The sequence below is a fragment of the Diadema antillarum genome, unplaced genomic scaffold, assembly GCF_040938485.1.
Source record: "Diadema antillarum isolate AM-2024a unplaced genomic scaffold, OU_Dant_1.0 scf00000069, whole genome shotgun sequence".
NCBI lineage: Eukaryota > Metazoa > Echinodermata > Echinoidea > Diadematoida > Diadematidae > Diadema > Diadema antillarum.
Genome location: NW_027270958.1, coordinates 69,380 through 79,854, shown reverse-complemented (window position 1 = coordinate 79,854; position 10,475 = coordinate 69,380). Strand labels below are relative to the sequence as shown.

General features: G+C 38.2%; 1 protein-coding gene across 1 annotated transcript; it reads right to left on the bottom strand.

Annotated features, from left to right (window-relative positions):
• Positions 1-3,919: 3,919 nt before the first annotated feature.
• On the bottom strand, positions 3,920-9,676 carry LOC139716670 (sulfotransferase 1A1-like). Its single transcript, XM_071628199.1, has 6 exons — positions 9,523-9,676; positions 8,627-8,883; positions 7,943-8,066; positions 6,303-6,400; positions 4,440-4,617; positions 3,920-4,029 (listed from the first exon to the last, which is right to left on the bottom strand). The coding sequence occupies exons 1-6, from the start codon at positions 9,674-9,676 to the stop codon at positions 3,920-3,922; spliced, it is 921 nt and encodes a 306-aa protein (XP_071484300.1).
• Positions 9,677-10,475: the final 799 nt, after the last annotated feature.

The window sequence follows — 10,475 nt, the reverse complement described above, 5'->3', positions numbered from 1 at the left end:
TAAGATGTTATATTTTAAGACCCTGAAGTAGCATTGAAAAAAGATAATAATATTGGATGTTATCAATGCGAAAATCTGATTGTAATTTTTGTGGGACATACTGCAGTATGTCCCTCAAAAACTACAATCAAATTTTCGAATTGATAACATCCAAAATGATCGACCTGTCTAAGTGCTACTTCGGGGCCTTATAGAATATAACATCTTAGCTCTATTTTGCAGAAAACCTTATTCAATTTGGTTAAGCGGTCACAGAGGAATGTAGATTGTTGTAAAGCATGTCATGAATCTAATTTTCCAATTTTAGCAATTCAATGCTCTAGTGCGTGAATAATAGACAGAACTTGGACAAAAGAGATTCCCGACATCCTCTACAAAATTCCTCATTTCTCTTTGACCACTGAAGCAAATCGAATGGGGTTTCCTGTAAGATGTGGGCAATGAGTTATAGTTTCATACCCTGAATTTGTATTTAGTTGGATTCACTATTTTTTAAGATATCATTGCGGGGGGTCCCGTTGTAATTTTTTTGGGGGACATACTGTAATATTATCCCTGATATATTTACAATATGGGAAAATTAAAATTCCGTGACTTTTTTATGTTTGGTATAATTCTGACATGAAACCTCTATCCTGTTGTTCATCTGCTGGGAGGTGCTTCATCAATTTAGTCAGCGCTGACATTTTCAGCAAAATCCTCGGTTTTGATTGGCTAAGAAGCTCTTGTCACTGACTGTTACAATGGTAATTGTCAGTGACTGACAACTTGTCAGGGCTAACAACTTTCATGAAACGGTCCCCAGGTTTAACCTTTTACGGGCTTTGAGTGCCGATCAGGACCGAAAACCCCTTGCGTTGTGTATTTTTTTATACAATTATACCGTCCAAAGTCCATGACAGGGAAGAGCTTAACTCTATCATTCGAGCGAACTTAAAAATTGTGTAAAATTTCACACCAAAGGCTTTGTCAATCATTCACTTCTTTCAACATAAAAGAAAACAAAAAGGGTGCTGTATAAGAAATGGCAATCATTATCCACTATGTCAGTAGCCTAAGCCCCAAATGATCCCAGATCTTTCTTCCTTTGTTGGCCCTCCTCCTCCTCCTCCTCCTCCTCTTCCTCTTCCTCTTTCTCTTTCTCCTTCTCCTTTTTAATTTTTTCTCTTCTCCTCCTTCTCTTCCTTCTCCTTTTACCATACACTCGCTCTTTTCTAAGTATTCTTTTCTTCCCCGTTGTCTTTTTCTTCTTCGGTGTTACAAAAAAAAAAAAAAACTTGCTTAATTAACGTATCATAGGGTAATGAAATGGGTGTATGGAAGCGTTCTTGTTAGTATAATCAGCAGGGAAATATAAGGTCAGGAAAATCATAAAAGCTTAATGAAGTTCAGCAATTTTCTGCTTCTATCACTTGACGAAAATGATGATTGATTGAAAATGATGATTGATTGCAGAGTATGCAATCATTTCTAAATACAGAATTGCAATAGCAAAAACGAGTGCATTACTTGTATGTTTCCATGCATGTTGCTCATGATAACAAAAGACGCTGCAGGGAACCTTGCATGTAATCCTTGGTTTCCATGAAAGATGCATTTCATATCTTTTGCTTAATCCAACATTGTATAACATTGGTATCTACTGAGCAATAATTGACAGCTGGGTTCACAGGTAGAGTCTTGGTTTGGAATATTTTTCTTTTATTGTTGGCGTATCCGAGTACACTGAGGAAAAATGGTGGAAAAAATATCATACAAGATATGGCATATATAAAAAGATATAGATAATACCGCGTATTTAGATGTCATTCATTTGGCCATCACACAAAAATGACACAGAGGGTGAATCAACACACGATCAACAAGCATTTGGAGTTCAAAGGTCATATAACCCTTTCAGTCCCGTCGCTAATAGGTGTATACGTACACATCAAGTTAGTGAATATATATCTTTTACATATAGACTTTGGAGATCCTGAGCTAGTTACAGTAAAGAAAATAAAAAGAGAATCCCACAAACTTTTCAAATTCATTCGAGGTGTTTTTTCATTGCGACTGGTTGACAAATTGCCCTACATCGACGTAAATAAGCACTGAATTGATCTGTGTTTTAGTAGTATAGCCGTGATAAAAAATCATGAGCATATACACCCATGAAGTACGCCCATGATTTTTTATCACGGCTACTACTAAAACACTGATCAATTCAGTGCTGTTTTACCCCACAAACTTTCTTTTAAATAGAAAAACTCACATAGCACCTTATAGTTGTTACAGACAATAATTACATTGAGGGTAATCATTCCTTCGACTTCTTAAAGAGGTAGGCCAAGTGTTTTGTCACGATACAGGAAATGACAATTATAACCATGCAGTTATATCATAAACAAACAACAACATGATTTTTGTTAGTGAATGGATTGTCCAATTTTCTTCAAATGTTATTGCGGTATTCTACTAAGTACAATTACCCGTATTCTCTCAGTCCCGTTTTGGGTTACGTTTCCCTTCGATAACTGAATGTGCTTGCTTGGATGGTAGGAACAAAATCCGGCGGCATGAAATCAATGCTCGAAGCAGGTTATATAACTGACAATGATGAAAGCTAAATTTCGGTATACAATACACTCTCCGTTTATAACGAACACATTTAAAACGAAATTTCGTAATACAACGAAACAAGAATAAAGGTCCCAAAATTATTACTGCAAGTTCCAAATGCTGGAGGAAATGGTGTCAGAGGTAAAAATATAAGAGGTAATTAACAACATTAAAGATAACTGCCAGAGGTAAAAATGTCAGAAATAGCTGTCAGAGATAACAATGACAGAGATAACATTGCACGCAATGTCAGAGTTAATGATGTCATTCGTTAACATCTCTGACATCTTGACATCTAGCGTTTTAGTTTTACATCGAACTAATAATAATCTATGACTTTTTTGTTCGGCTTTAACGAAATTCGATACAGAGTAAAACGAGAGAAAATTGCCGGTCTCCCACGGACCAACGTTGCCAGAGTTGGCATAATAATACTTTCTGGCATAATACGCTATAGCATAATTTGGCTGTTTTTAGCATAATTCTGACATAATTTCTACTTAGAAGATAAAAATCTCCAGGCGATTTTTGTACTGTGGTACGTCTTTGGTTGGTTTGTTAGTTGGTTTTTTTTTTTTAGCTTGTCAGCTTATCGGGCACCATAGTGCAGCAAGAAAAATGGGAGGACTATAATTCATGGGCACCACAGTGCGATTGGGACCATAATGCGATTGGGCATCACAATTAAATTTTACTCATTTTTTGCTTGTCAGCCGACCGGGCACCATAATTTGTAGCAAAAAGAAATGTGAAGACTTTCTTTTTTGCTTGTCAGGTGATGAGGTACCACAATTTGTTGACTGATGTGGCATAATTTCATGGCAATTTAGCATATAATTTTAGGCCGTTTCAACCACAACCCCGTGTTTTTCGTAATGGGAGTCACCAGGATATGATTATAATTTTATCTAAAAAAAAAAATAAGTACAACTCTGGCGTGATGGCATAGACTCTATACAGTATTGACAACTTCACTTTGCGGATATGATGCTAGTTGACGTGTAGAATCCTGACGCGTAAATGTTGCCATTATGCTCAACAAGCATTCACAATTCAAGACTCATTTTTTTTTTTTTTTTTTTTTTTGGCCATGTTCACAGCTTCTGACATCAAAGACTATACAGTGCATGTATTCCCGTTACAACGAACACGGCTACAACACCAAAATTCCGGTTACAGCGAAGAAAAAGTCAGACCACAACATTATCCGCTCTATATATTTTCATCGTTCATTTCGGTTATAAAAAAAATTTCGATAAAGCGAAAGAGAACAGCCGGTCCCTGAAGGACTTATGGACTGTAACGGGAGTCCACTGTACTACTCAAACGAGATCGGGATATCGGATCCTTCCATTTGCTTCCGATACCAGTCATCGAAGAGTTCGTTCTGAGCTACGGTAAAGTGGTTCTTCCATCTTCCCGCTACACCTGTTAAAAAAGTGAGAAAAAAAAATGTTCCAAGAAAAATTTCATGTTATTCATATAAGGTTACTTTTTTATGCTGCGCTTTTTGCCTATTTCCTATTTTTCCCATGTATACCACATTTTTTATCATAAGTCGAAATAACTAATTGCACTCAAATATATCTTCTCTAACTACTTTCAGGGGTGATTTTGAGCGAAATTTATCGAGACATCATTGATAAATCAAATTGAACAATTATTTTCTACAATGAGATATGGTAATTATAAGCTGAAAACGATGATGTTCTTGGAAACATAATGTATAGCACAGTTATTAATTTCACTGCGATATTACGACGGGTTTTTAATCAGAAAAAGAAATATAGTGATTTTTTTATTTTCAAATGTTCTTTTTTTTCAGAGTATTACGTCACCTTTAGAAATGAACTGAAGCCTCGGCACTTGACAATTTCTGTCCTTTATTTCGCCAACCTTCCGATAAGTTTGCTTCATTTGGTCAACTGAACTGTTCTCGACGACTCGCTGGAAAACATCCGCCGATAGAGGGCGACCGAGGTGCTGGGCAACCATCTTGACATGTTTGAGTGGATCCTGCATCGCAAGCACATTACAATGCAGGAAATGAGTGAAATAAAGGCAACCGAATCAGATTGAGGCTTTTAAAAAACTGTTGAATAGACGGAACACTTAAACTCACCCTGCCGTGAACTTTGAGATGTCGATCAATCTTTTTCATGGTGTCTATAGTATAAATAGCTGCATTCCGCCTTTATGCGCTTGTATTACAATGACATTCTTGTAATTCTCGGAGTGACTGCATGGGTTAATGAAATATGTTTACTGCTCAAGATTGTACAATATACGTTTTTATGCTATTTATTAACTGCAAAAGGTGCATGCAGTACATGGCGAGTACGTTTTTGTGATTGCAGGCTGAGAACTTCAAAGAAAGTGGGCCAACGTTACAACCGTACGCGGCAGACATTGAATCAGCTCGACGTATATGTCTCTGGCATTCAACCAATGTCAACTACTTTATATTGCCACAACAATAAAAAGTTTGAATGTAAAAAACATAAAGACTGTGATTCATGTGCTATTCCTTAGCATGACATACACGACATTATGCATTACAGTTGATTAATCAGCAAGGTGTGGGGTTGTTTGTTTCACTTGTTTAATTTTTAATGTTACAGAAAGTACACGTAAATTTTAAAGCGGTGTTCTACATGCTGAAGAAGTGTCGCTCATAACTCTTGTATGCAGAGGCTTTAAAGGAATGCACTCTATACAAGTATTACACGGTATTATGACTGTTGGTATATTTGAAAAGTCTATTCTCTGTGAACGATAAGAATCATAAAAGCGAACCGTGTGCAAACTAGTGTTTGTACTTAGTACGTTTTTGACACGTATAGATCGTATATGATTTCATATTCGATTTTGTTGAAGCTGGGGAAACAATAAATGAATGCAACTCAGTAAATAAATATTTGAAATTACATGTACGACGTTTACGACGAGACAGTGTTCTCCAAGTGTACCTCTGTTATATCCATAACGTGTGAAGTTGTAACTGTGTGCCAACACACATCTGTGCAAACATGCATTTATGTTGCACTAAAACCTTATTAAAAGTTTACACTCTCTAAGTTGTTTAACATTATGTTTGGAGTGCGTGTTCTCATGGTTTTGTTTGCTAGCTGCTGGCATTTTCGGTATCCTCTTTTCAGGTTGTGCAACAGATTGAATAACAGACACACTTACAATGGGCAGATTAAATTCTATGTATGAATATTTCTATTCTTTATGTTCTTTTTTGTTTACGAGGTTATGATGTCCGTGAAAAAAACCCACACTTTTATATCATCAGGTGTGTATCCAAACACTGACTTATTTATAGGCCTATATTACAAATGCTTGCTAGATACTTACATTTAAAACTGTGTGATGCTTCGATCTGTTTTCTATAGTGCTGTACATACATTTAAAAAGTAATGCTAAAACATTTGGACGCTGTCACGTATGAAAAGCAAAGATGACAATGAGCACCCTCTTGAGTGTCCATAATTTATTGTATAGTCAGAGAAAGCGGGGACAATTAAACCTGATTTCATACACCCTCTAAGAATTGTGCTCTATCGTGGGCACCTGTTTTGGTGGGTGAGCACCACGCTCTTATGACAATAATGTGGCAGCCTTTACAGGTACCAAAACGAACTGTCTTTTCTTATAGTCATGGGTATAAACAAGTATAGGGTATATGGTGCACCTACTCGCAAGATGTCCTCGTAGAACAGAAAGAGCACGCCCTCCTCGTCTCGAATTTCCCAGAATTCCCTGACGTGTTCCGGCCACGGACCCCAAGCGGTTTCTAGCGCAACAAGAATCAAGTGTCAGTTTTCAATTTTTTACCAATGACGTTGGGCAATGCATTTTTTAAAGCAAATATAGTTTTATGTATGGAAGGCCTCTTTACAATCTTGAACAAAAGACATTGATTAACCAAAGTTAGACCCACCTTGAGTAGCAAATACATGATTTGTGGATTTTGTTAACGGAATTCGGGTCACTTTGAATACTGACCAAGGTATTAAGGTGCCTTTTTTCGTACTGAACTTTCTTGAAGTTTAGGAATAAAGACTTATTTACAAACTCATGATAAACCACCAGAATGGGGGCATGATGTATCGCAAATATATAGTTACCGTTATTTGTTATTTCGAATGTTCTTTATTTCGAAGATGCATAATTCCGAAAATGAAATAGGGTTCATTATTCCCTATACATATAGGTTCCTTAATCAGAAAATAAAATAAGGTTTGTTGTTATTGATATAGTAGTTGAGCTTCTATAGCGTATATAACTAATGTTCCCTATTTTATGCGCTTTACAATAACTCTTATTCATTTTACACACACACTATATCACAAAATCATATTGACAACCCTTACATTCGAGCTCGTATAAAAAAAAAAAGAATTATCCGAAAATTGAAAGAAGGTTCGTGACCCCGAAGGTTTGTTAAAGTTGGTAGGCCTACACACTTTTTTTTTTTTTTTTTTTGGGGGGGGGGGATAAGCGACCTTTTTCCGATTTCCGGATTAAAACCTTATTTCATTTACGGATTAGCAAACCTTCAGAAAAACGAATTTTTCCTAACTTTCGTATATCATAATTCAAAAACACACTCTCGAAATAACGAACCTTTTTTTTTCCATTTTGGGATTAAGGAACATTCGGAATAACAAACCTTACAATGTATTTCATTTTCAATCAACGTACCTCCGGAATCACGAACATCACCCGCAGATGTTACTTCATTCATCACAGAGTTCTTCCAAGTTCATTTATTCTGAACAAAGAGAACGTTGGGTGAAATCTGAAACCTATTATAGTGCGTTTATACTTCCAGACTTCTCCTCAAGATTCTGACGAAACTCCTCTAACGATAATGAGGCATCAACATTTAAAACCTTATGAATGGCAGGAATTCAGAAATGTTATAAAATATGTGATCATCACTGTAAAACACAAAACCACGCCCACACCCACACAAACACACACACACACACACACACACACACACACACACACACACACACACACAGAGTGGTGGATTGGGGGGGGGGGGGGAACGCACCGGGCGCCCCCTTTATTTGTGCTAAAAGAAAAGAAATAAAAAGAAAAAAGTTGTTGGTGGTGGTGTTTTTTGTTTGTCAGTCGATGAAACCTGGAAGTGGCACCATATTTTTTTTTGCGACACCCCCCCCCCCCTTTTCGGAATTCCCGGATCCGCCCCTCCACCCACGAACACACACATAAACACAACACACACACACACACACACACACACACACACACACATACACACACCGATTAATGGATGAATAAATTGGAGGAAAATGGTGCTCACCTCCTTCAAGAAAGCTCTTTAAAATGCCCTCCCAGGATCGATGGGTAAAGTGTGGCAGATTCTTGTTGGCAAAATGGAACCACGAAGTTACGACGTCTTTAGGATTGCGAGCCAAGTAGATCACCTGTTTCACGATGACATTGTATTGTGAGATCACAAGCACGCTCAAAAACGAGGCTTTTCGTGTTAAATTATTCCGCACTTGGCAAATGCTGTTTACGATAAGCTATATACACATTATTATTTCGAAGGCTTTACTAAAATCTAAGAAGACGACCATCAACATGCACCCACAATGTAACAAGTCTTGACTCCTAAACATTTTAGTAACACTATACCACGTGCTTCTGGTGTAGGTGTGTGTGTGTGTGTGTGTGTGTGTGTGTGTGTGTGTGAAATGTCAAACATACAACGACTAAAAAAAATGAAAAAGCAACAACAAAAACACCTGGTCCCAATAATTCTCCGGACAAATATGGGGGGGGGGGGGGGAATTACTCCAAATCATTTGGATTTGGTAAGATCGATTTTTTCTTTCCTCAGCACGACTTGTGAAAAATTCATGTATGGCCTATTATGCTTATGATTTATGTTTTTTGTTTTTGTTTGAGTGATTGATTGATTGATTGATTGCTTTTCGTTTGATCACCATTTTGGCTAGGTGGACCTACTACATAATATTACCTTCGCTTTCTTGGTCATGTCCCGCGGGAACCGAGCTAGCCTGAGGTGACTCTGGATAACTCTCGGTGAGGGCGCTTCGTTGAGGGTCTCCAGGAATGGCTCACGCGACTTGTCGCCTTCGTCACTTTCGCCCGTTGTCTTCGATGCCGGTCCGTGATCGACCGACATCTCGATGCACCGCGTCCAAGTGCGGTCAACCTTCTCTGGGTCGCCGTCGTTGAGGATTAGTCCCACGATTTCCATCATCCAGTGAGTTCCTGGTGTCGGCATTTAGCATTGTTATTGAGATGGTTTTTATGACCTTTTTTTTTTTTTTGCGTTGAACGTAGTTCAGTGTCTTTTTGTTTTATCATCCAGTCATAAATAGGTAAGAAAGACTGGCGTTACTGACGTTTTGGTTCAAAATTCTAGCTGTGTGTCGTTGAAATGAACCTTGGCTAATTTACAATACATGATTTGGTTCCATTTTTTTTCAATTATTTTTGACAAAGAAAGTCCGACATTCGATCGTTTTCTTACGGCAAGAAGTGAAACATCATGTTTTCATCGACCATAAATACATCCCTTATCTCGAGTTTTCGAGAAATAAGATAAGTTAAAATTGATTGCCTTTATTGTATGTAGACCATCAGCATTACAGAAGATTAAATATACGTTAAACTCACAAAAAAGAAACAATGAAGGAATTATCTTTCTCTTCCACATAAAGACAAGTTTGAATACACACGTGCAATTATAGGGCCTACCTGGATGCATATACGCTCTCCGTTGACAACAATTATGCCTATTGCAGCCACGGACACTTCACAAACACAAACATGAACACTCACACACACAAACATGTATGAATAGCACAGGCAAAATCATATACACAATCGCTCCAGAGAAAACGGCACCTGATTTAGGATACGTCACAATCCAGACATCGTCGGAGCGGACTTCGAAGCTGCTCAGAGCTGTGATGCTTGACTCCAGGACCATCTTGGGGAACCAGATCCCTTCGTGGTAGAACTCGCGTGTGGTGTCAGGAGCTTCATCTTTGAAAGCCATCATACTACCACAGGGAAGAAATCAACTTTACTGCTGGTGTAAGGGTTACCGTCGATCCGAGCTGAACTCTGTCCCTCCAACTCCTATAGAAAACAAACAAATAATAGGACCTGTGTGGAAGGGACAATACTGACCGTTTGCCTGTGCAGGTAACAGCAAATACAATTAGTGGAACAGCTTATCATTCGGATTAAAAGACACGTTTCTTTTTCTCTTTTTAGGGAGGGTGGGATGGGGGATGTTTCGACTAATATTGATAATAATCGAGTGTTTTCAGCAGGAATCTCTTTCAGTCTTTTTATGTACAGTATGCCAGTGGGATTTCGGAACGGTGATCACGAAAGGAATAAACTGTAACTACAATTCAAACCGACAATTGATGTCAATAGATATATCTATTATGTTGATGTGAATACGTTCCAGGGACAGTGTTTGCAGCTCCGTTGGCGGTTGTTGATGTGAATAGAATGAATCGTCACGCATGAATCATTCTAAGATCCATTCTAACTCTTTATATGTCTCATGCAAATTCGAAAAGATGGCTGTGAGCTGTAGCTACCGAGTGTTTTTTGTTGTTGCCACCTAAGCCTGTAATATAAAATGAATGTTAGAATTCGATGCACTAGAAAAATTTACCTTTATGGCGCTAAGCACCACCTCTCCTAGTCTCCAGTGTCCGCCGGTCCAGGCCGCGAGGCACCTCCCTGCCCTGTCGAAGACCCGTCGTATTCTGGACTCTTCAAGCGTAAAACTAAACCATGGAGCTACTAGTGGCTCCATGGTTCTGTAGTTGTTACGC